Source organism: Stegostoma tigrinum, chromosome 17, assembly GCF_030684315.1.
Source record: "Stegostoma tigrinum isolate sSteTig4 chromosome 17, sSteTig4.hap1, whole genome shotgun sequence".
Classification (NCBI taxonomy): domain Eukaryota; kingdom Metazoa; phylum Chordata; class Chondrichthyes; order Orectolobiformes; family Stegostomatidae; genus Stegostoma; species Stegostoma tigrinum.
The window spans coordinates 19,383,686-19,411,632 of record NC_081370.1 but is presented as its reverse complement, the minus strand read 5'-3'; the positions used below and the strand labels follow the sequence as shown (position 1 = coordinate 19,411,632).

At 38.9% G+C, this 27,947-nt stretch overlaps 1 protein-coding gene across 8 annotated transcripts in view; it reads right to left on the bottom strand.

Annotated features, from left to right (window-relative positions):
- dagla (diacylglycerol lipase, alpha) overlaps window positions 1-27,947 on the bottom strand; it is a 319,027-nt gene that overhangs the window by 117,400 nt on the left and 173,680 nt on the right. For all 8 annotated transcript variants that reach the window (XR_007249020.2, XM_048545917.2, XM_048545916.2 and 5 more), the window contains 4 exons: window positions 20,253-20,464; window positions 16,593-16,694; window positions 10,420-10,558; window positions 1,773-1,860 (listed from right to left, as the gene is read on the bottom strand). Coding sequence is in view for 7 of the 8 variants with exons in the window: in XM_048545917.2 (XP_048401874.1) it covers window positions 1,773-1,860; window positions 10,420-10,558; window positions 16,593-16,694; window positions 20,253-20,464 (541 nt within the window). In the remaining variant the exon portion in view is untranslated. The remainder of the gene's footprint in view (window positions 1-1,772; window positions 1,861-10,419; window positions 10,559-16,592; window positions 16,695-20,252; window positions 20,465-27,947) is intronic.

Here is a 27,947-nt window from a genome sequence, read left to right as displayed (position 1 = left end):
CCTCGCCTGCACCTCTGGACACTCTGGGGCAATCAACCACAGCCGATCCACCTAACCTGCACATCTTTGGATTGTGGGAGGAAACTGAAGCACCCAGAGGAAACCCATGAAAACTCTACACAGGCACACAGTCATCCAAGGCTGGAATCAAACTCAGGTCCCTGGTGTTGTCAGGCAGCTGTGCTAACCAGTGAGCCACTTAGGTGGGAAATGTTAATCAAGTCATTCTATAATCTTCTACCTTTCAAGGAATACAACAACCGTTTACATATTTTTTTCTGTGCGCACATACTTTCTCTGTTTCATGCATCTTTAGATGTAGGAAGTCTAATTTTGTATGAAACTAAATATACAAAATTGGTTAATTTCCATGTAACAGAATTAAAACTACTAACTTATTTCATAAGTAAGTGTTAGCATATAACAAGTGCTCCTTCTGCATGACTTACTGACCTCCGTTCGGTACATTTAAAGCTAGTATTTGCCAAGTGCAAATGGCAAGTATCGCTTGGTGTTTTAATTTCCAAACTTTCAAACCACCACTAAGTAGGATGAGAACATCCAATCAAGGTATCATATTACACAAGGTAAGTCCGAGAGCATTTAGGTCTTTGCAATTTTCATCAAGATTCCATGGATTGTTGACCGAATGGCCACTCCTGTTGCTATTTGTTATTATTCCAAGTCCTTCACACAAATGCAGTAATCAGAAATGAGAAAAGGCTCTCAGGTATGGCTATAATTGTCTTGTTTAGGATATATACCCTCAGGATTCTAAGCGTGTGTTTCATCAAACTCTATCGGCTCTTATGCAGCAAGAAAACTGGGTACGTATGCATAGTGGAGAATGTGCCAAAAAAGAATATGCCTCATTAGGGAAAATTATGTTTAGAAGCTCCCCCTGAGGATTTTCAAGGTTTGTCCCCCTCCAGAGACTGCAACGCAAAAATCTAGGCTGATGCTTCACGCCAGTACTGAGGGAATACTCCAGCTGCTCTCTCATGTGGATACAAGTGCAAATGATCTTGTGGAACTATTTCTAAGCAGAGCATAGAAGTGATCCCCGGTGTCCAGCCCTATCATTATGCTTCAGTCAAAGTCATTGATGAAGAAAAAAGGAGAATCCAGTCATTATCACATTGCTGTTTGCTGACCATAAGCAAACTGACTGCCACATCCCCTTATGTTGCACCTGGCTACACTCAAGTTTACTTCATTGGCTCTAAAGCACTTGTTGTGTTGATCTGAGGTCATAAAACGTACTATATAAATGCAAGTCTTTTTTTAAATACATAAGTAAAATCTAATAAAGTATCATAAAATGGATTAAGCACCTAATACAGTGAAACATACTCAAATAATATTGAATAAATAACTTGACACAGGGATATATTTCACAGAAAACTTTAAGTGTTACTGTAAAAACTATGGCAACAAGGGGCAAAGGGAGACATAGGCAAGACAGCAACAAACAAATGCCCACCATATTTTCAAGTGGAGCTGGAGGAACACAGCAGGCCAGAATGCAGAGGAGCAGGAAAGTTGATGTTTTTGGTCAGGACCCTCCTTCAGAATTTGTGAAGAAGGGTCCTGAACCGAAACGTCAATTTTCCTGCTCTTCTGATGCTGTCTGGCCTGCTGTGCTCATCCAGCTTCACATTGTGTTGTCTCTGACTCCAGCATGTGCAGTTCTCGCTATCTCTGAACATTGAGTTGGTATGTTTATTTTACCTTTACAACGAAACTCCACTGAAAAATGTAATTTTACTTACAGTCTGTGTGTCCTGTGTACGTGTACAACAAAGGAAAAATTTCAGTCTCCGGCTCCAGCTACTGGCTTGTTCTTCCTCCAAACGATGGCTACATGAGTATAAAAGATTCATTTTGTTTAGTCTTAAAGGATAGCTGACAAGTTTAATAATAAGACTAAAAAAAACTGATATTTGAAGAAATCTCCCCAACTTATAGACGGCTCCAAAATCTGACAATTTAACAATTTCCCATTGTTTCAGGAGAATTATGGAGTTACTGCTTCATGCCCAACTCCCAACTGTCTAAACAAATCCTATACTGCTCCAAATCTGGCAGTGTGAAAAGCACAGATGGTTAAATTATGGGAAGCAATAGAATGTCACTGTACTTGCAATCCAGACTAAGTTTCGGGGGATGGAGGTTCAAATCCAACTACAGCAGATAGTGAGATATGAACTGAATAAAAATCAGGAATTAAAAATGGGCCTAATAACAGCTGGGTAATATTTCCAATTGTTATTAAAAAATACTGGTTCATGAATGGTCTTTAGGGAGGAAAGCTGCCATCCTTACCTTGTCCAGTGTACACTTGACTCTAGATCTACAGCAGTGTGGCTGACTATTAACTACCCTCTGAAATGGCCTTGCAAGCCATTCATTTCAAGAGCAACGGACGGGCAAACCTTATCACCAATACCCAGAACTCATGCGTGGATAAAACATAAGTGCTACCAGTTGTAAAACTTCTTCAATAAGGCTGTCAGATCTTACCTTCCCTGACAAATTTTCTGCCTCATTACTTCTCCATTCACCTGAGACATTACCTTTTGTCAGGCTACATACATACACATGCCAGCATTGCTCTGGTGCCTAAACAAGAGAATATTCTTTAAATGCAGCACAAATGGTGAGTGTTACATATTGTTCAACAAAAAGGGATATCAACCTTAAACCTACTTCCGTTGTTACCTGACATCTAACCGTAGCATCCTAAAAGCTGTTCTGCTTGCTAATTACCACAGACTAGAGTTTAAACTAGGGCTTGTAGACTGAATAGCTCAGAGCCAAACACACCCATTAAAGTATGACTTGAGGAAGATTAGTGGAGTGTTTTTCTACTACATTGCTTTGGAGGTTACGGTATATGATTATAATTCCATGTTGCAAACTGAGTGCAGCAAAGCCCATCTTTTAGTAAGCAGTTGCCAGAGACAGCATAAAGCCTAAGTTGTGTACCAAATTCATTCTCAATGGACCAACAGCCATCAAACTTTAAGCCTGAAGTCTGAATCATTTATTATCATGTGTATTCAATGTAAAAATACTGTGAAAAGTGTGCCTCTTCACCGTACACACATGTCATCATTTACATCAACTTAGAGCAAGCTAAGAAAGAAAAAGATGTCTTAAGAGAGTCCAACTTTCTTTTTCACTGCCACAGTCCCGCTCTGGAGTTTCCAGCCCTCGCCACACCTCTGACAGAGTCCTGCTCCAGGTTTTTCAGCCCTCGTCATGACTCCACCAGCGTCCCACTCTGGGCTGCCTCACTGTCCCAGTCTCGCCGTCACTGCCTCACCACCCACTCTCAGCTTACTCACCAATTTGTTCTCACTGTTGCTGCCTCACTGGCTCACTCTCAGCTGCCTCACCACCACTGATTCACCGGCCTGATCTCGTTGTTGCTGCCTCACGAGCCCACTGTCGCTGGCCTACACGTGGTTCACCACCATCACTCCAGCTCACACTCGATCCACCATCGCTGAAGGACACAATCTGCACATTCAGCTCCCATGTGGTTCCCAGTCATGACCCAGCTCCTTCCCAACTCCTTAGGAAGGTAGTTAAAAGGAGTGGGGGAGGGACAGAACCACTACAGAGGGAGAGCGGAGGAGGGAGGGAAAAAAAAGGACAAGGAAAGCAAGACAAAGAGAACTGGCAAGCAGAGTGGATCTCCAAATGGAACAACGTGCCCTGCCACCATCTTGCCGGAATTCATTCCTTAATAGGAGAAATACCTGTGAATGTTTATTTATTCATTTATGGGATGTGGGCATCACCAGCTGGGCCAGCATTTATTATTTATTCCTAATTGCCCTTAAGTGCTGCTGGTGTGCTGCCTTTTGTTAAAACATATATAAGTAACATTAAGTCTGCAGGATAACAAAACATTTAACTGAGGATACCAAATAAGTCATATCATTTGCTAAGTTGCTATCTAATCAAGGGACTTAAGTAGCATCATAAATCTCCAAGGGTGAAGCGCGTGTAAGTTTACTGATCATCTCACCTAGAGGACTGTATTACTGCCATATAATCATTTATCAGCCATCAAGTAATATTTTATGATTTTTTAAATTTATGATTACAAGTGTTTCAAATTGCTACGAGAAGATTATTAAAATTGGCTATGAGATCTCATTACTCACACTTGAATATTTATATTGGTATGCATTTAATTTATGCCAGAAGTAATTGACTGGCGCTCGATTCCCATCTCATCCTCCTACAATAACACTGCATCAAAGCTGATGCTGTTGCCATCAACTGTCATATTAAACGGATAAGCATGATTCGGTACTGCCCACAATGGTACTGTTGTCAATACACCTTTTAATTTGTCAGACACAATGATTTTCTTTGACCACTCAAATTAGTTACATTTTTTGAAATAAACTTGTCAAAATCATGGCAGTACTGATATTTGTAACAAACTACAGTTAAAATCCATTCACGTTAATGTGCAGCAAAGTTTCCTATTTTGTCTCAGAAATGGGAAAATCTAAGTTAGCTGTTATTTACTTCCTCTGGGTGCTATTTCGCCTTGCCCTGTGATGTAGCCCAAATAAGTTACTTGCATTTGGGAGATTAACTTTCAGATGGTTTTGTGACCAAACTTGCTCTTTTGTAATCAAGCAAACGATTTGATTAGGTATTTTAAGCATTACTTCCAGATTTGACTGAGCATAACCAGACATAACTACGTGACCTTCTTGGTTAATCACTGAAACATTGTTAGCACATTTTTCATTCCTTACAAATGACCTTACAAATATAAAGTATATTCAGATTATAAAAGCAGATTTTTTTCCTTGGTTGTACCAGTCAATGGCACTTGTGACTATCCTGTTAATAAATTAATTTTTGCAACACTTGGTTCGAATTTAATCCATTCAAAACAATTCTTCAAATGCAGAACTGAATTTGTATCTGCCTTCATTGCTTATAGATTTTTCAAATTTCCATACAACATCATTTTGATCCATCTTGACTTAGCATCCTCAAAATACACGAGTCCCAACCACTATGACTCAATTCAACAATTTCATTGTCCATCAACAGCATAATCTATTCCATCACTCATGCCAACTCCTGAGGGCTTAAATCCTAAATTTTAAATAAGAAGGTTCAGGATGTTGCTTGTAAGCACTGAGTATAGCACTTCTAGCAATTTAACAGACCACAGATTTCTTTTCTGACTGGAGTACACATTCATAGCTGCACCTATCAGGACGCACTGTAAAATTAAGATCCAATCATTTTTCGTCACTTTAATTTCACAGCTACCTTTCCAAATGAGTGAAATATCTTTCAACTTCATCTTCTTCTGTAAACGTTGACACTAAGCATAGGTTTTGAGTTCAATCAAATCTCTCACTAGAATCAGAACCAGCCTCTAAGCTACTATGTTTCTTTCCTCCTTTACTCTCAGCTTTTCTCCAGCCAAGTCATGTTGTCTGATTTCCTCCTATCTTCAGAGATCAAGCTTTTAAAATTTCACTGTCTTTCCCCTTCCTATCCTCTCTTTCATAGAGTCATAGAAATATACAGCACAGAAACAGACCCTTCGGTCCAACTCGTCCACGTTCACCAGATATCCAAAATAAATTAGTCCCATTTGCCAGTACTTGGCCCATATCCCTCTAAACCTTTCTTATTCATATGCCTTTTAAATGTTGCAACTACATCATCCTCCACCACTTCCTCCAGCAGCTCATTCCATACACACACCATCCTCTGTGTGAAAAAGGATTTGTTTTTATGTCCAGTCCTCTTTTTCCCATCTTTGTTCTCCCCCCCAGATGTTGTTTCTTTATTCTCTTCCTTTTCCATTTCTCATTCTCTTCCAACTATTTCCTTTTTAATTTCTAACTGAATCTTAGCTAATTCTACTAGTAGTGACATATCAATTTTATGTTTCCTTTCTTATTGTTCTAAATGTTGGGTAATCAATTCAAGCATCTCATCTTTACAAAAACTTGCTTTTATTTCCACCATAAGCTTGTCCAATAACTTTCTCAGTTTAGCCTTATCAACGGTTTTAAATAGTCCAGTGTTACAGATTTATTCCCAGAAAAATCTTAGCAATGGTAAAAGCTAAATTTGAAACTCTAACATGATGTTCTCCTATTCTTATTCTCATATATTTATGCTCAGCACCTCCATGCACATTTTTAAAAAAGATTCTTCTTAAATTCACAATGTCTTGATGCTGCAAAGAGCTCTCAGCTAATGGTAATAGTGAAGTGGTCAAACTTCAGGGTGAGAACTAGCTTCACAGATCATAAATTTCAATTTTGAAACTTGGGGTCTCTGGTGGTCAGTCACTGAACATAAGCACAAGAGGGTGCCAACAAAACAACACAGTTTATGACACAAAAGAGAAACAAGAACAGTGCTACACTACATAACAGCTACATTGAAATGGATTTATTACAAATATCAAAAATAAAAATTCAACCCATTTACACTCGACAACTACCTTACAGATACTCAAATTTTAAGCAATTTCAGAGCAAACACACGGATTTTCCATACTGTTAGCTCCCAGAAGTTTAATGATTAGTCTTATTTCCTTGGCACTTGACCTTCATTATCTTGTGTCCACAGACACTGACTCGCTGATTTGCTAGATTCACTGATTTTCCACAGCCCTAACTTGTTTGGAGACTGCTAAACTAACAGCACCTTTCCACTCCAACTGAACCTGCACGCACTGCCTAACTTTCTGGATGGTACTGTCATCCTGTGATATTTGACTGCTGCCACTAGGCAGGATTTTCTTTCTTCTGCCTTCTTCCTAATATACTGGAACATTCACCTCAAGTTCTATATGAGCCTTCATTAACAGTGCATGTATCAACAAACATCTCACACCATGCCACAAGTCACAGAACAGATGTAAAATGAAAGCAAAACCATTTCTCCCCTCAATGTGCAACAGAGAAATACAAAATCTAACTTGAAGCTGTACATGGTACTTCCACTTTAGAACCCAGGTTTCAGATAATAATATCATGAACCTTTATCACACAGTGATTTGAGAGTTTTGTCTTGTGAAATTAGATTCATACATATTTAGGATTCTTGATAAATTAGCAAGACATATCTGGGGTTAAGATTTTCTGGATCCTATAATGTATTGAAGTCATTACCTTTTCATATATGCTATTCAAGATAAATTATTTTTAGATTAAAAGGACAAAAACAGTAGGCTATACAGTGCAAAAAATGTAACAGATAAAGAATCTAAAATTCAACTTATCTAGAGATGGCCCAGTATATTTATTTCTTGACTTTAGCACTCACATTTCCCTTTGGCAAGTTCTAAATTTATCACTGGTGCAAGTTTTTTTTTATGCTGTCACCTGTGAATTCTGCAGCAAAAAATGGGACCTTCAATGACGAATGGGATATGATCCATTGCAACACCAGTTTAATTTCTTCTTTCACAGGCAAGATGGCCTGGATGTAATCTGACTTCATTACCAGCCCTACATCAGAAGGACATCATTTCATGTTACACTACAGGATCTTCATTTTATTCTGTCATGAGATGTGGGTGTCACTAGCAATGCTGATGTTTGTTGCCAATCGCTAACAGCCTTTGAAGTGGGTGGCTCATTCGGCCACTGCATAGGGCATTTAAGAGTCAATGATATGAATGAGAATTAATGAAAGCCACATGAAATACATTTTACAAACAGACATTCTATATTCCATGATAACAAAGTGTGGAGCTGGATGAACACAGCAGGCCCAGCAGCATCTCAGGAGCACAAAAGCTGACATTTCAGGCCCAGACACTTCATCAGAGAGGGGGATGGGGAGAGGGAACTGGAATAAATAGGGAGAGAGGGGGAGGCGGACCAAAGATGGAGAGAAAAGAAGATAGGTGGAGAGGAGAGTATAGGTGGGGAGGTAGGGAGGGGATAGGTCAGTCCAGGGAAGATGGATAGGTCAAGGAGGCGGGATCTGGTGGTAGATAGGAAATGGAGGTGCGGCTTGAGGTGAGAGGAAGGGATGGGTGAGAGGAAGAACAGGTTAGGGAAGCAGAGACAGGCTGGGCTGGTTTTGGGATGCAGTGGGAGGAGGGGAAGAACTGGGCTGGTTTTGGGATGCAGTAGGGGAAGGGGAGATTTTGTAGCTTGTGAAGTCCACATTGATACCATTGGACTGCAGGGTTCCCAAGCAGAATATGAGTTGCTGTTCCTGCAACCTTCGGGTGGCATCATTGTGGCACTGCAGGAGGCCCATGATGGACATGTCGTCTGAGGAATGGGAGGGGGAGTTGAAATGGTTCGCGACTGGGAGGTGCAGTTGTTTGTTGCGAACCGAGCAGAGGTGTTCTGCAAAGCGGTCCCCAAGCCTCCGCTTGGTTTCCCCAATGTAGAGGAGGCCACACCGGGTGCAATGGATACAATATACCACAAAGGCAGATGTGCAGGTTGCAGGAACAGCAACTCATTCCGCTTGGGACCCCTGCAGCCCAATGGTATCAATATGGACTTCACAAGCTTCAAAATCCCCCCTTCCCCTACTGCATCACAAAACCAGCCCAGCTCGTCCCCTCCCCCCACTGCATCCCAAAACCAGCCCAGCCTGTCTCGGCTTCCCTAACCTGTTCTACCTCTCACCCATCCCTTCCTCCCACCTCAAGCCGCACCTCCATTTCCTACCTACCAACTCATCCCGCCTCCTTGACCTGTTCATCTTCCCTGGACTGACCTATCCCCTACTTACCTCCCCACCTATACTTTCCTCTCTACCCATCTTGTTTTCTCTCCATCTTCGGTCCGCCTCCCCCTCTCTCCCTATTTATTCCAGTTCCCTCTCTCCATCCCCCGCTCTGATGAAGGGTCTAGGCCCGAAACGTCAGCTTCTGTGCTCCTGAGATGCTGCTTGGCCTGCTGTGTTCATCCAGCACCACACTTTGTTATCTTGGATTCTCCAGCATCTGCAGTTCCCATTATCACTCATTCTATATTCCATGCTTCTTTCGCTCTGTCAACTTTGAACCTTTAGTCGGCCTTGCAAGCTGACATATTGGAAATCAGTAATGCATGTCCTAAACATCAATTAAAGAAGACTGCAGATAATTTCGAACAAATTCAACAAATACAACAGTTTCTAGACGTACTGGCTTGAGGCCCTTCGGAGCCAATGTTAAATGATTATTACAATGAACGTCTCCTCGTATTCTTAACTTGCAAGATTCCCTTGCCAAAAATTGAGATTTGCCTCAATTAAATAATGCTAGCAGTATTAGTCCCTTGAATAATCTTTCAGCTTTTGGTCTCCCAATTCTCAGAAGTATTAATTTATGTAGGGATAAAGTTCCCACACTGGCCATGTTCTACCACCTCAGTCGAATCCTGTTCATCAGGTACAAATTTGACATGTGTGCATCTCTGATGGGTGACTAGTACAGGTGGGTCATCTCACAAGGTAATGTTATCACTTTCCAATCAGGAGATTTGGCGGAAGAACCCAAACCAACATCTATAGATGCACCATTGAAAGCACACTGTCTGGGTGCATTATGGCCTGGTATGGAAACTGCTGGGTCCAGGGCTGTAAGAAACTATAGGTGGTAACATGCACAGCCCAGACCATCACAGAAGCCAACCTTCCATCCACGGATTTCATTTACATGGCTCAATACTGAGGAAAGACTGCCAACAAAGACTCATGGCTCCCCGGTAATGATCTCCTACAACCTCTTCCATCATGCAGAAGATACAGAAGCCTGAACACATGCTCAAGCAGGGTCAGGAACAGCTTCCTCCCGTCTATTATTAGACTGTTGAATGGACTCTCTAGTCTCAAATAATGCTGATTTTGCTAATGTTGGTCTTGCCTAGTGCACATCCTGTGCAAAGTAACCGGAATGCCTCTGTCTAAGTCTTTTTGATCTACACTTCCTTGCATACTGTGATCTGCCTGTACTGCTCATAAACAAAGTTTTTCACTGTACATCAGTACGTGTGACAATAAATCAATAATTCCTGCTCAGAAGTAGGAACACCACCACTGTGCCACAAGAGCCCTCCATGTATGTGTAATTGTTAAAGTCGTCAGAAACAGGAATTGCCTTTTTTTCAATTAATTTTAATGGCCTTATGTGCAAAGAGAAAAGTCGCAACAAAAAGCAACAGCAGGAACACTGAGATTACATCATTGCTCCTAAGTGTCTCGCTAAGTCATTGCACATTTTCAAAACAGGCTTATATAAAAGGATCCATTCAGCTTTCTGTCAATGATGGATGGACAACTTAAGAAAGATCTCAATGCCTAGCAGCAGCTGCAATGTAGAAAAGCTCCATCTGCACAGAGCTGACTACATCACAAAGTACCCAAGCTAGAATATTATGAACTATTCATACATACCGTAAATTGTAAGTTCTGAGGTTACGTTGACGCCGTTTCGTTGCCCGAAGTTTCACAAACGTTCTGCCTGTTCTGTCGAAGACGCACATTACAGTTATACAAACGCTCAGAATAACGACCCAATTGCAGGTTACAATTCCTAGGAACAGACAGAAATTAGAACATTGTTAAAGCAGTCTGCAAAGTTTATACCAATGTTATCTTTTTATTCAATAATTGCTTTTTATTTTTAATATTTGGATTCTTTGTATGGTGATTTTTTTTTTTACACATTTGCAGTGTAAGCTATTTAATTAAAACAGCCATACGAATACTACATCTACAAGAATGGATCAGAAGTTAGGAATTCTGCAGCAAGTAACTTACTCCTGTCTCCCCAAAGCCTGTCCACCATCTATAAGGTCCAAGTCAGTGACATGATGGAATACTCCCCACTTGCCTAGGTGCATTCAACTCCAATACTACTCAAAAAGTTCAAGACAATCCAGGACAAAACAACCTGTTTGAATGGCACCCCATTCACCACATTCAACATTCCCTACTGATTCACAGTGAAACAGCATGCATCATCTACAAAATGCACTGCAGTAACTCAAGGGTTCTCGGACAGCATTTTCTAAACCTTCTATCACCTAGAAGGACATTGCAATAGATGCACGGGAATATCACAACCTACCAGCTCTCTTGGAACCACACACCATCCTGCCACTCAACTATATAACACCACTTTTTACCACTGCTGGGTCAAAACCCTTGAACTTCCCGCCTGATAGCACTCCAGCTGCCCCTCTACAGTGGGCTACAGGAACTTAAAAAAAGCCAGCTCATTGCCACCTTTTTTGGGCAATTAGGATGGACAATGAATGCTGACTCACCAATGACAAACATATTCCATTAATGAATTTTAACAAGTGCAATACATTAAAAAGACAATATACATCATCACAGGAAGTGTTAGATTGTTAATGATTTGCATTTTCTTGCAGCCTTACAGCAAGATGAAGCCACAGTATGATATTTCTTAAATAAAATTCACATTTTGTTTACCTTATCAGGCTCTATAAATATTCTTCAGTAACACAGTAAGACCAAGAATATATGTGGCAAAAAGTGAAAGAACAATATGGAAAAGTCTTTCCCATTGACAAAAAAGCTTTCAGTCAGTTACAGGCTCCAATCAAGCAGAAGTGGACTGCAGTGGAGCCTAAGATTTAAAACATATTGTGCCTATCTGGCCTTATTGCAAAACTATACAGTATGAAAGTCATTACACTGTTGTATGCAACAGGTGGTTGTGCAGATAACAACCTAGTCAGATAAAGGATTGATGAAGCAAGTGTTATGTATGAAACAATAATAAATATATTTGATATCTACTTTAATCTGCAAAAATAGACCATTGCCATGCAGACTAAATTTAATACGATATCCAACACAGTGGAATGCATTGATACTTTTATCAATGATTTGCAAAGAGCTTCGAATATAGTAGCTCAAGAAAATAAACAGGAAAAATTTGCCAGAGTATCAGACAGAACATTGCCCGACCATCTCCCGTTTGTTGATGATTTAATTTTAAGGCAATTCAACAGATCAGACAAATTAAAGTCAGAAAGCAAATTCATTTGGTGCTCCAGGATGATATGGAGACCCATATTATGAAAGCAGAAGCTGCTGAGACTGGGTCACTAAGTATATTCAATGTTGAGAATGACAGACTTTTAATCATTAAGGGAATCTAGGGTTATGGATTAGACAGGAAAATGGAGTTGAGGATTATCAGATAAGCCATGATCTCATTGAATTGCATTCTGGACTTAATGAACCAAATGGCCTGCTCCAGAAAGTCAGCCAATAAACTTCACAGCTGAATTTCTACAGCTGGTTGGAGAATTAGGAAAGTTGAGGACAGCATACCACATTACCCTGTGCCCCAAAACAAAGCCAGTTTGCTGGCATAGACAGAACATTTCATCACTCATCTTGCTAAGCTAAAGGAGGAAAATGACTATCTTGAAGCAATAAGGCGATGCTCAAGGGGGGGCCCACCAGCAAAACCCAACAGATCTACCCACAAAGCCTGCGGTGACACCCTTAAAGTCTAAGGAGTACGCCAAAATGCCTCTACAAGTACAATGATTCAGATATTTGAAGCAAACCAAATCCTCCTGGGAAAGCAACTAAGAATTCAACTCTTGACTCTCCAAAATAAACTTATGCTGCATGTAAAAGCTGATGACTTGATAAAAGTGAACAGCATGAGTACTATTCCAGTCTGACGTGGAACAATGATAAACATCACAAAGCATATACACATCAACTACATAATCCTTATCAACATTCTCTGTTACACCATTGAAAACCTTAATTAAGCTAGGTAAGCATGATTTTATCTTTAAAAAGTCATGCTTCCATTCTTCAATTAATCCATACTTGTCCTGTGACTGTTATTTTGTTTGAATTACTGTTTGGTAAACTTTCACATTACAGAATAAAATCTACTTACAAGGTTTAATTTTGCACACATTTCAGCAAGGGAAAAAAATCTGCAATTCTCTCATCATCCAGCATCACCTTGTATAATAAAACCATTCAAAGATTATGGGCAGTGTCACTGCAACTTCCATCCTTAATGCACTCATTATCCTCGGAAAACACTCATCTAGCCTTTATGACTTATCAATTTTAAGCACGGCCAAGCCTTTCTCATAATTGCTCTCTAGCAATTTCAAACCTTTACAATGTTTGATTAGCTGTCATCTCTCAGTTGAAAGTTTGGCCAGATTTCATCTCCAGTGCAAGACTGATGCAAAGTACTCACTTAATACCACAGCTTAATCCTTGCCTCCTATCTTAAACTCTTCTGTGGTCTCAAATTAGCCTTTTCCTTTTACCACACTTGTACTATTTATATGCCATGTCCTATCTAACTGTTAAAACAATCAGCATTACACAACACATATTGAAATGTAAAACTGATGTGTTGTTACAGTCCTGAGAATAACTTAGAAATGGTCTTAAATTTGTTGAACACATCAAGTACATAGTGCTTGAAGATTACATTTTGCATTGAAAGTTTTAGATTTAACTGACTGTAAATTTCTTATGATTTATGAGTCAAAGTGTAGCACAGAAAGTACCAAACTAATTTATTGAGTATTTAAAGATGGGCTTACCACACCTAATATTGCCCAAAGAACAGAAATTTCACTCCATAACCATGGCAATGATTGATTAGTGCCACATGCAGCAACCTGGTCCCAGAAAAATTCCCTTGCAGGCACAGGCTGCCAATGGCTCCTTTCAAGGTCATCAACGTCTTCAATTTCCACAGTCAGGTTTAATTCCAGGATATCAATAATATGCCAGCCAGAGTTAGAAAATGTATACAAGAACATTAAAACCATTGATTTAGGAGTAGATGCAGGCCATTTGACATATTGCCTTTGCTCTCCCATTCAATGAGATGATTGATGGCCTGATAATCGTCAACTCCACTTTACCTCATAGCTCTTGATCACCTTGTTAATTAAAAGTGTCTACTTCAGCCTTGAATATTCTTTATGACTCACCTCTACAGCCTTCTGAGCTGAAGAATTCCACAAGTTCACTACCCTCAGAGAAGAAAATCCTCCTTTCTGTCTTATCCATTAAGATAGCCTTTTCTCTCTCCAAATTTGACAGTTCTAATGCAATCTTGGTTGGTCTCCCACATCTACGCTAATTAGGGTCATTCAATACTCTACTGACCATGCACTAACTTAACCACAGTATGATCATTAATACCCTTGTGCTCACTGACTTACATAGGCTCCTGTTCAAGTAACTTTTGGTATTAAAAACGTCATTCACATTTTCAGACCACTTCAAGATTTTCCTCCTCAATGTCCCTGGGAACATCTCCAGCAACAAAGCCCTTCAACATATCATCACTTTCTGGCTTCTTGAACATCCCAAGATTAATTGCTCCACCAATAATATCTGTGCCTTCAGCCTATACCTTAATCTCTGGAGGGGCACCTGTACAGCTCTCTGCCTCTCTACCATGCTGTGCCCGTAGACACTCAGTAAAACATTTCTCTTTGATTAGGTTTTGGCCAACTGACACAATGTCTCCTTTTGTGACTTTAAAGGACACATTCTTTTTATTTGAATTACTAACACTCACAATCATTCTGGAGACCCTCAATGTGGCTTAGTGAAAAGGCATGTCAAGATCTGTCAAGGCACACAAACTACGTTTTCAGCAATCTATCTACATTGTATGGCTTCTATCTCATCGCTCCTCGAGTCATCAAACAGCAGCTCAGACAGTAGCCCTTGTCTCTAAGCAGTCACTCAAAAATTCTGCATGCAAGTATAAAAGCCCATGATAGTACTTCTGCTGTTGTTGCGGGTACTGCTCTCCATCCTCATCAGGAGTCCATCCAAATATAAACTGCTCCCATGCTGCAGCCAAGACTGGCAGGAAGGAGCAGAGATTAGGTTAAGAAATTTGTAAATATTGATGTTCTGAGGGGCCTGGGGAAACATGTACAATCAACACAGAAAGTTAGCATGCAGTCACAGCGAGTAATTTGGTAGGCAAGTGGTATGCTGGTTTACTCAAGAAGAGATTGAGTACAAAAATAAGTAGTCATTAGATTAGTTCATGGCATGAGAAAATTGTACTCTCTATATTTAGAAGAATGAGAGGTGATCTTGTATCTTAAGTGGCTGGGATATGACAGACACTAAGAAATTGTTCTCCCTGGTGTGGAATCTGGAACATGGAGGCACAGTTTCAGCTTAAGGGGCATTTAAAACTTAAGGGTGGAAATAAATTTATTCATGGCAAGAGCTATGTACATTTGAAAATCATTACCCTAGGAGGTTTGCTCCATTGTTGAATACATTTAAGATTGATATAGAACAACATGGTCTTTCAGGGAATTTAAGGGATAGGGAAAATTATTCAGTTCAGTTAGAAACCAAAGATCAGCGATTATAATACTGAAAGAATCATCGGGTGGTTATGGTAGGGGATTTTAATTTTCCAAACTTAGACTGGGACTGCTATAGGCTTGGAAGGAGAGAAATTAGTTTAAGACTGTACAAGAAAATTTTCTGATTCAGAATGTGGACGTACCTACAAGAAGGTGCAAAACTTGACTATTCTTGGGAAATAAGGCACTGCAGGTGACTGAGGTGACAGTGGGGGAAACATTTTAGGGCCAGCAACCATAATTTTATTAATTTTAAAATAGTGATGGAAAAGGATAGACTGGATCTAAAAGTTAAAGTTTTCAATTGGAGGAAGGCCAATTTTGGCAGCATTGAACAAGAAACTTCAAAATTTGATGCGGGGGGAGTGGTGGATGTTTGCACATAAAGGAATGGTTGGAAAATGGGAAGCCTTTAAAAATGAGACAACCAGAGTCCAAAGACAATATGTTCCTGATTGGGTAAAGGGCAAGACTGGTCGGCATGGACGAGTTGGACAGAATGGTCTGTTTCCATGTTGTACATCTCTATGACTCTATTTCTATGACTCTGTGAATACTGCAGAAGGCTCAGAAGGTTGTAAGGTTTACTCCTACCTCCATTTTTATGAGGAGCCAACATATCATCACCTTGCCTGAAGATCCATTTCAGATAAGGAATATTGGAACAGTCTTGGCTTCCATAAGCCGACGTTGCAAGGACAGAAATAACCTATACCACAAAATACCTGGGTAGGTCTCCAAACCTAAGAATAATTGGTATCTCAGAAGTACAGTAGATTAGAAATAGAGACAAAAGGCTGGCATTAACCAAGAACTTCAAATTGTAAACAACCTAGAATTTTTAGACATTTTGATGTCTACCATCAAGTCTGTATTTCTCCATATATTGTTTAGTCTAATATGAGACCCTGAAAAAAAACTAAAATAGTATAAATTATATAAGTAGAATGAGGAAACAGATCAAGGCCAACACTTATTTAAAGGAGAATTAGAGGAAATGAAAAATATTTGTACCTACCAGCAAAGAAGTCAAAAGCACAATGGGAGAAAAATCAAGGGTAGCATTTATTCATTTTCATGAATACATAAATTTTGAAGGCTGATTAGCAGAACTATTCACTCAGTTAGGCATTAAGAGAGACAGGATACTGTTCATTAATGGAATGTACACTCGCTGTTTGTACTCACCCAATGTAACATTCTTTGCAGTAGTGTCATTACAGGAGTGGTAGTACCGCACTAACCAGACAATTCCTATGATTGCGTATGCGAATTCTATTAGCACAATTGCTGCAAGAAAAAAAACATAGCCAAGGAGCTGGATTATGTTCTTTTTCCAATGAGGAAGACTTTTATTTAAATGAAAGCAAATATGCAGTTTTGGCAGACAATTTAGCACCAAATTATTTAACTGGAAAAAATAATCATATTGTCTAATTCATATTGTCACTTTGAGGGTATGGTATCAATGTTGAGCTTTAGATTACAGTGCAAAACTAGTGTCTGTTACAAGTAATTTCTTTCTGCAGGTACTGCATTGCCATTCTAATCACAACTATGTGAAAATAAAATGTTCTTCTCTCGTTTGTCTATAACAGTGTGCTTAAACCATTGGTTCAATTTAAAGGCTAAAAAGGAATATACTTGTACAATGCAAACAAAACAAATCCTGCCAGATATAGTTCATGAGTTCAGAAAAGAATGGTTTGAAACATAGCTACAAAATCCATAAAATCCTGCAAATACACAGTAGGTCAGTATCTGACAGAACAACAATCATTGTGATAGCTCCCTTCACCATTGATCAGACATGAAATAGAGCCAATCAAATCTACAAAGTAGCTACAAGAGATATACAAAAATTTGAGATAACAGTTATTATTGAAGCACCAATGCATCACTGAATGAAGCATGTGTATTAAACAAAAAGCCAATCACCTTCTGAGGACAATTAGGGGTCCACAATAAGTTTGATCTTGCCTGTGTCTCTCACATGGAATTGTTACTGTACAAAAATAGACCAGTAGGCTTGTTGGGTTTATGAGGGCTCTCAAAATGCAAATCATGCCAGCATCACGTTTTCCAGTAGCCTTACCATCATTTTTCCTTTAGTTATTTGTCCAATATATTTTTAAAGCCATGACTGAACCTGTCGGCACCACATTCTTGAACAATGCATTTCAGATCCTAACCATTGGTTCCCTAGAAAGGTTCTTCCTCATGTTGCCCTTGGTTATATTGTCTCTTTAAATTGGTGCCCTTTTAGTATCAACCCCTTCACTTGCAGGAACAGTTTCTCCCTGTCGATTCCTGATACTATACTCATGATGATTTTGGAGCCTCCTCACATTTTCCCTCACTTAAATACATCTCTGTAATCCTTTATTCCCTACCCCTCTTATGCTAGTCTGACATCCCCTTAAATGCATCAATATTATTCACTCCAACCATTCCTTGTACACATGGTAGTGGGTTCCACATTCTCGTCACTCTTTGGGCAAAGAACTTTCTTTCAAATTCCCTATCAGATCTTTTGATTACCAGTTTAGGTGATGACTTCTAGTTATGATTTCCTCCAAGCAGAAACATTCTCTCCTATTAATTCTATCCAAACATTTCATAATTTTGAAATCCTCTATTAGGTCACAGCACTGCATTCTTTTCTCCAGTCATTTCTAACATGTATACACATTTTTGCTATCAGTCCTGTAAATGTTCCCTACATCTCCGAATTCTTCATATAAAATAGCAGCCCGAACTGCATGAAGGAGTCCATGTGGTTTAACCAGGTTTTCCTGTGGTTTAGCACAGCCTTCCTAATTGTCATGCATATTCCACTAGAAATATGCAATGGTTACCCTTGCTTTCTCACTGGCCTGGTTAACCTGTGGTGCAACATTTTTGTGATTGGTATATTTGGATTCCAAGAACCCTTTGTTCCTCTTCTCCACCAAGAGGCATGCCTTCTAAGTATCTAAGTAATTCCTATTCTTCTAAACCAAATGTGCTACCTTTAACAAACATCTTCCAATTATCTTTTCCAATTTACAAGTTTATTAACATCCTCCTCTAATTTGCTCTGTTTATCCTCATTCTACTGGTCCCCCACCAACTCCAATTGAAACCTTTCATGTAATTAAAAATTGCTTTCTTGTCCCAAAGCCCAAATGGTTAACTACAAACAACAGTGGTCCCACTTCCACTCTTGGTGCAACATGACTTCACACCTCCTGCCATTTAGATTAATCAACTTTTACTCCTACTTTCTGCATTCTGTCTTAAAATCAGTTAGCAATCTATTTTGACTAATCCCAACCCCGCATTCATTGTTTATTAGTTAATTTGGGGTAACTCAAAGGACTCCTGAAAGACCAGATAAATCATATCTATTATGTTAAAACCATCTACTCTCCCTTACATTGTCAGAAGTCAATCAAGTCAAGCAATTTTCTCGATAATATTCTATTTTCTCCTTGACTATAGATTCCATTATTTTTCCTCCCATCAATGTTAAGTTGGCTGGTCTATAATGCCCTGGGCATGTTCTGTCCCCCCTCAACAATATATGATTGTTTTAGCACCTTCGTTCCTAACAAATTATGAAATATACGTGGCAATATCTCTTCACTAATTAATTTATTCATCACTTTACAAAACCTTATTAAAGTACTTAACTTAGTGCTCAATTCAACGTCATGTCTAACTGTTCTACTTCCCTGCTCCATATCCAAGCAATATGATTGAGATATTTCTGCTTGGAGGGTGATAGTGGTGGTGGTGGTGGTGGGGGAGAGTGGGTAGAGAGTAAAATCATTTCATAAAATATGCTTAATTTTATTCAGAGGTGTTGCTGCCATAATAGCAGCATTAGATTGGCAGCTGGCTGTTGTTCAATTACAAGAATATACTGCACATACTATCTCAACAAGTACTTTATGCATATCACCTCATTTCGAGAGGACCAAAGCCAAATGTTTTCTTAGACATGAAGGGCAACACAACAGGATATTCAACTGAAACAACCTTCTGCCCTGTTAGCAATTAATTTTCCTTCAGCATTGATAGAAGCCCAAGAACAGGTTATTTTGCTGCATTCTCAGCACAAGATACGCGCCTCTGCCAATTATATAGCTAGGCTCTTGGTACTGCAAGGAAACAGCCTAACGTGAATGCTCTTTTCATCTCCCCAAGGATTCAGTCTAGGGTATTAAGGGTGCTAACAACTATCGATTACCCAATTGTAACGGAAGTTCTGAGTCATGACAAGCCAGCCACTGCACTGAACATATTTTAGTTGATGCTTTTTCATGCTGTAATGGTTTTTGGCTCAGAATTTGAATCAAGGTAGAAATTTTTCCTCAGTCAATGGTGACGAAGAGGGCAATAATGGATATGATATTTAGTAGAATTGAGTAATAGGTACTATATTAAGATGGTGAAACTGCCTACAGCACTAATGCCAGAGACAAGTTTCAATTTCTGCTTGATGGAATGGGAGAATATGTAACAATGCCTTAATTTTATTCGTTGGAAAATTAAGTTAACATCACAGTGAATTTCCTCTCCAATGAATGACATAAAAGAAATCAGAGGACTAAGTTCCAAGCTTTGTCCAATTCCATTCAGGCTATTTTACTTATATTTTTTACTAGCGAATACATGCATGTGGAAAAACAATTGGCCCTGTAAGTAAAACGCATAAACAGTGTCATAATTGAACAATTACAAAAGGGTATTCTATTCATTTGGGAGTCTTAGTAATTCTGTTGTTGTTAATATCACATAGTATTATAAGTTGAAGCTCAGAAACAGCAACTTTAAACACACATGCAAAATCTCACATCTTACCCATACGGATGTACAGGATGTACTGCATTGAATCTCGTGGCTCTGTGTAAAGGATACTTCCTCGCATACTAAGCCAAATTATAGCAGCCTCTGATATCACACAGGCAATAAGAATGCCCAAGTAACCCCTGCCATGATCAACCAGATTGAGAGAGCACTGTTCTTGAGGGCTGTATGTTAGGCCGAAGAGAACCACAGCAAGCACTATAAACCTGCCAAAATACAAAACAGATGCGTTGTAATGTATGCAATGGGGTTTGCTTCTCTGACAAGTCATAATGCTAATATCAACCATTCCACATTACTGGAGCTTAGCATTTTTTACCATCTCAAAAATCTGATCAGACTTGTGCACCATTGTTAGTTTCCATAATTTCTTATTCTAGTCTAATGTTAGGAAGTTATTTCAAGCAGGGGAGTGCTACGAAGATCCACCAGATTGATAACAATAAGAATTTTGAACAAAACAAATTCAATGTTTAAAGACCACAAGTTAATAGTTTCAAAAAGACCTGATCAACATTTAAAAATTAGGTTCAATGAGTGACCGAAGAAAAGAGGGCTAAAGAACATTGGACCACTGTTAACATGGTGAATAATGATCATCAGATTATTTGGCCTGAAAGGCTTGTTTCCATGTAAGATACAAATGACATTGTAGCTGAAGGCATATACTTTAAACACACTGTATTTTTAAATCAAAACACAGGAAAACTGAGTAATGCATGATCACACTTGGGCTTTTACCAATGGAACATAATTTTAAATCTAATCTTAAAGATTGTTTGAACATTTTTGTGAAGTTCCAATGCATGGTGAATATGGCTTATCTCAATACAGTAAATATATCCCTTTGACGATAATTGGCCACCTAGGAGTGCTGTGAGAAATGCAGTTGAGTATTTCCTATTTAAAGTGGACTGTGAAATGACCCAGGGTGGTGAAGTGCACTATTGCTCTAGTCCTACTACTCCATTAATAAATATAAAAATATATTTCCCATTTACAGAAATTGCCAATTAAATACATTATCCATGTCAGATTTTAAAGAAAAAGATCTATCAACCAGGTTTCTTTAATAAATTGACAAAACACAAATTATTCAATGAAGATACAGCAACTGGTTTACATGATAATTTGAAATTATAAATGTTTGTCCATCTAAATAACCTGCAATATGCACAAACACACTCTTCAGGAAAAGAGAAAGATAAACATATTTCTCTCTGCAGAGGTTTACCTTGAAATTAAACATTTCTGGTGTTCCTCTTGAAGCGAAAAAAGATTGAGCACAGAATGTTCCAAAGATTTTCACTCTGGTATTCTGATACATAGTCAAGTCTCTAGCCATGCATAGCTATCTGTGCAGTTTTGGCAGACACAGGCTGCTCAGAAAATACAATATTGAGAAGTTCCTTCAATCACTCAGAGTCAAGTCTTTGGAACTTCCCACAAACAGGTGTTGAAGATAGAATCTTTGAGATTTTTAAGGAAAAATTAGATATTTTCTTGTTCAGTAAGGTTATAAGGGAGGCAAGAATGCATATTTGAGGTTTAAATCAGAATTGTCACATCTTATTGAATGGCCTATTTCTGCTCCTAATTCCCACATTTGTATGCAAACATATAGCTGAGACAGCATCTAGAATTATAGAATGGTTACAGTAAGGAAATTACTTGATCCATCACTTCTGTGCTGGCTCTCTACAAGAGCAACAGACCTAGACCCTATCTCAAGCTCTCCCCCCTGGACGTGCAATGTTTCGAGGGGACATGACTGTTATTGTCCAATCGGTCAATGAACCAATCAAGCTTCACAATTGTTTCAGATATAAATCATCTGTAATGACCTCATATAACTAACCCAAATTCGAGCAAGTCACTGAATAAAGTTGCTGATCTAGTTTTTCTACACATTCCTTTATATCTGGACCAATATATTTGAATTGCCCTTTTGAAATATGACTCTAATCTGATTTGTAAAACTCTCAATCCACTGTACCAGTCCACAAGATTCCAGACACCCATCTCTCCCAGAGGGGCTGCCAAACTTGCATACTTGCCATGCTTCTGATTGGGGTAGTGACACCAAGAATCTACCTACCACTTTAGTTCTGACACAAGGGTTCTAAACCCACAGCAAGATGTGTTTAAATTAAAAGCAAGTCTAATTATAGTCTCAGCTAATATGGTTTCTCTATTAGTTGTCAAGTATATGGAATAATATTTACAGCTCAATCTTTCAGGTCTGTATAGCATAGTTTTACATCACAGCACACTGTTTTCTGGTCTGGTATTGAGTAGACAGGAAATATCTAGTCTTTTCTTCTTGCAGAAACACCAACCTCAAGCTCTGTGCAGTGGTGTGTGAATCTAGTAATCCATCATTTCAGTGAGAAATTTGCTCTTTAAAAGATTTCAGGATTTATACTGTGAAACTGTTGGTTACTCAACTTTTTATTTTAACACTAGGCAACTATAGTAATAATCATATTGAAGAATGTCTCAAACTGCTTAATAAAAGAGAGGACATCAAACCAGAGCCAGGAAGCAAACAAGCAGAAAAACTATTACACAGTTGATGTAATTTCCTTTGAATGCCACTTGCAAGGCAAACTGGCAAGGGGGTTTGTTATTTTGAAACAGACTTCTAGAGAACAGGGAGTTTAAAGCTACAAAAGATGATTTTATTAAGTGAAATGGAGGAATTGGGAGTAAATATATCATGGTTGATATCATCATGATGGAGAAAATAAAAAGAAGTCCTTTTGGAAGCATGCAACAATTATTCATTTAGTCTGATTTTATATGTTCTGGCTGATCTTCCAAGGTACACACAATTCAGCATTCAGCTTATGATGCAAAACCTGACTAGATAACTTTTTTTTTGAAAATTAACGAGAAAATTATTTTCAAAAATATATTTTGGACTGGGATTGATATCATCTTAATGCACAGCAGCATAGTGCTTGTAAAGTACATCTTAAATAGTTTGTTTTTTTAAAAAATGACAAATAAACTCAAGATTGGAAGATTGAACTTGCAATTTCATATACCAAATTCTGAAATAGATCAAACATAATTTCTTCTAATTAATGCACCAGCTAAAACTAACAAACAAAAACTGGGACTGTTTCATTAGAGTACTTTGATTAAACAACCAGCAGTCGTGTAGCAGTCACTGGCATATTGCATACATATGGGCTGTTTCCCTATTCTTATAAGCATAGCAAATCATTACTAATGATACAGTAAAGAAGCAATATTTTGTAAACAAAGCAAATATAGTTTTCCTACAAAAGGCAGAGTCCACCAGGCAATTAAAGCTTTATTCTGTCATAGTCCACAGTAATATAGAAACATGTTGAACACATAGCCTTGATGGCCTTACTAACAAGTTTAACCCTTTTTGAAGAATTATACACATGTTACCTGTCAAAAAAAGCTAAGTAACAGGTCAAGCAAAAACATTCCAAAACATGACAAATAATTCATATGAAGGGAAGGGTTGTTTCTTCATTAGCACATTTCTTAACCAGCAATGTGACTGATGGTTTAGTAAATTAAATGCTGCATTGGGATAGAAAGCAGTATATAAGCACAGTTCACATGAATCAAGTGATAGATCTAATAAAATGGAGCTGACATTATATTTATAATATGTATACTTTTAAATTCTGATCTAAATAGCTCTTGACACCATTTTACTACAGTCAGGGGTAATGCCTCAATGTTATGTCACATGGTAGCTCTTTATTTCCCCCCTCATTTTTTGCATGTCTTTTTGCAAGGATATTTTAATGACCTTTCTTGATCTTCAAAAGTAACTGTTGCTGACAACATCCCATGGCAATCTAGCAATATAAAAAGCTATCGTGGGTGAATAGGAGCAGCAAGAAAATAATGTTGGCATGAGTCACTGAGAAATATTGTGACATTAATATCAACAAGATGAGGAACACAAAGACTTGCTCTTCTTAATGATTAATGATTCCAAATGTTTTTATTTAAATATAAAGAATTAAATAAACCTGTTTGTTCATTTACTTTGCAAAACACCAAAGATGCAATATTTCATGTAGATCCTGGTTTTTTTAAAATGAAATCAGAGTCCCAAATTTTTAAAAATATATTTTCCATAAGTTGGGCTATTTAGAAGTATCTCTACAATTCAAAGGAATTTCTGATATATGGCATATATCTTACCAGCAATTAAATTGTTTGGATGACTGTGATAGGCCATCTAAAATGACAACAAACATTTAAATATGAAAATTTAGACAGCGTTCTAGTATGCATGCCAAAACCCAAAAACAATTGTGATGAACTTAATCACATATGGAAATAAAAAGTACAACCACCAGAGCTATACAGGAAACAAAAAGAGCCTTTAAAAATAAAAAATAGGCTTCTGACAAGTGAAACTTTTCCGTTTTCATTGTGGCTGTACAGAAGGAGAAACACTGAACCCCAAATCAACCTCTAAAATGGCTGCCTGCAAATGCCAAGATAACAAAGTGTGAAGCTGGATGAACACAGCAGGCCAAGCAGCATCTCAGGAGCACAAAAGCTGATGTTTCGGGCCTAGACCCTTCATCAGAGAGGGGGATGGGGAGAGAGTTCTGAAATAAATGAAGGATCCAGGCCCGAAATGTCAGCTTTTGTGCTCCTGAGATGCTGCTTGGCCTGCTGTGTTCATCCAGCTCCACACTTTGTTATCTTGGATTCTCCAGCATCTGCAGTTCCCATAATCTCTGGTCACAATTTTAACCTCACTGCGAAGCCTCTTCCAGGGATGCCTAACCTGAAGAAGTTACCCTCCTCCCTCCAGGCCAACCTCAGGGAATCTCTCTCCCACTGCAACTCTCTTGTAATCTCTTTGGCCTTGAAACTGCTCGACCATGTCCTGAAGCAAACCAAATACCACAGCCACATCACCTTACCAGTCACATTTGGACATACAGCAGTTTTTTCGCCACCTTCGCCTTCCACCTATCTTCTCCTCTATCCATCTTCAGTCCGCCTCCCCCTCTCTCCCCATTTATTCCAGAACCCTCTCTCCATCCCCCTCTCTGAAGGGGGGTCTAGGCCCAAAACGTCAGCTTTTGTGCTCCTGAGATGCTGCTTGGCCTGCTGTGTTCATCCAGCTTCACACTTTGTTATCTTGGATTCTCCAGCATCTGCAGTTCCCATTATCTCTGCCTGCACATGCCATCTTGGTTTGGGGGACCAGGCTGCATTGGGAATTGGGCTGGATGACCCTGGAAGAACAGAGGTGGTTTTTGGCTTCAAAACTGAGTCACATGGTAAGCCTGTCTAAAATTCTGAAATATGTTCAAAAGTTTAAAAACAAAGATTAAAACATAAAACATCCCTACCGCTCTCACTGCATCATCAACCTTGCCCCAACTACAGAAACACATGCCATTTACTTTCTTTAACATACTCCCACTGCCCCTATGGCAGCCTATACTTCTTACAACACCCAATAATTTCTCATATCTTGTGGAAACCTATACCTTCAACCCACCTTCACTGCTCCTCGCACACCTTACATTCCCAATCATCCCGATGGCACTTTATTAGCCCTAACGCAACTCAGTTCCATTCATACCCATCCCTCACTTTGTATCACCCTCTCCACATCAACTCATCTAGTGTCCATTCTCAGCAGACCTCAGCATACAGACAGAAAATAAAGTACTGACTAGTGATGAGGTCATGCTTGAAAAAATATACTTTCATTGATACAATTATGTTCAATACGCTGAAATATTTTCAATCCCTCATGAAAATAAACAGTTCAATTAATTGTTCAATCCATTATATAAATAAACATTTCCAATCAATTACGTGTTGAGGCTGCCAATCAAAATATTCATATGATAGACACAATGGTGTAAATTATGTTTGGAAAATTAATCATGTACCACAATTCCAATAATTACAGATATCAACTGGAATACTGAAACAACTGGCACTTTTTAAAACTCTTGACATTTTCCTGATAGCTCTTTAATAGCTTTGCCAGTTTCTTGATAGCTATAGTATTACCAATCATCATCGCAGTGATTAGCAAAAAAAATGGTGCAGGTGACTGCGCAATTAAGCAGCAAATGCTCAACAATAATCTGCTCAGTTCGTGATCAAAATCACAGTTCCTCATCATAGTGCTATGGCCCAGACCAAACCCACTCAAAATATAGACCTTAGCTTTTTCTTATTTTAAAAGTAAGCGCAAGGCATTGAGTTCCAGATGAAATTCGATTGCTAACAGTTAAATCACAGTCAAAATAAAAATAAAAGAACTGGCTTAACTGTAACTTTCAAAATGCTGAACTAAATAATATATTAACTACTAATAGTTAACAGTTCCAATATAGTAACATCCCATAAATACACACTTGGCAAAGGCTAATCCAGTAAATAGATTATCTCACATGTAATTCTAGCAGTAAGAAGAGAACCCCAGCTTTTAGCTGTAACAGAGAGAAGAATGAGTTTCCACATCCAGTCTCAAGATACTAGCAACTGTTGAAAGCCAAAACTAAAAATCCTGACTCTGTAGGAGCTCGACTCTACCCCACACAGCCTGCAATAATTGTTCTACATTTAAAATACCAAGCCTCACAAGCTGTCTACTCTATTGGCTTTGAGCAGACTACTCATCACCTCTGTTGCAACTTTCTTTCATTAAGAAAAAGACAAAATATACCTCTTAAACCCATAGTATCATCACAGGAGCTTTGGTTCAATCAAGAACAAAACCCCCAAACTTCAGCAATGAGGTGAGAGCCACTGCCCTTAATGTCAAGACAATGTTTGATAAAGTATGGCATCAGGGAGCCCTTGCAAAGTTCAAGTCAATGGGAACTGGGGAAAACTTTCAACTGAGTGGAGTCACAGCTAACATATGTTTGGGGTTATAGGGAGTTTAATAACCTCAGCCCTAGGAGTCTGCAGGCTCAACCTGGATAGAACCTTTTTCAGCTGTTTCATTATTGACGTTCCCTCCATCACAAAGATTAGCAGTTGGATGTTGGCTGACAAGTGCAATGTTTCTGTACCCTTTGTAACTTATCAGGTACTGATGCAGGCAACATGATATCCAACATGGCCTGACAACATCCAGTCTGGGACGAATCTGTGCCAAGCAACATTTGTGCACATAAGCAACAGGCAAAGGTAATATAACCATCTTTCCTTGAATTTCAATGGGATTACACTTGCTGTATCCCTCAATATCAACATTTGAGGGGGACTGGTTACCATTGATCAGAACTGAACTGGGTCAGCCATAGAAATCATCTAGCTACAGTAGTAGGCCAGAGGCTATGAAATCTGCATAATGTAGTTCACCTTCTACTAACAACACAAAAATCAGGAGTTTAATGGAATACTCTCCACTGGCCAGTAAGGGAGTGGCTCCAACAATAGAAGAAGCTCAACACCATACAGGACAGAGCAACTAGTCTGATTAACACAACATCAACCAACTTCAACATTCACTGCCTTCACCAATGACACACCTGGCGCCTCCTCCCACCTCGAGCCGCACCTCCATTTCCGACCTACTAACCTCATCCCGCCCCCTTGACCTGTCCATCCTCCCCAGTCTAACTTATCCCCTCCCTACTCTCCTCTTTGGACACAGGCAGCAGAAAAACTGTTCTTCGCCTTCCACCTACCTTCTCC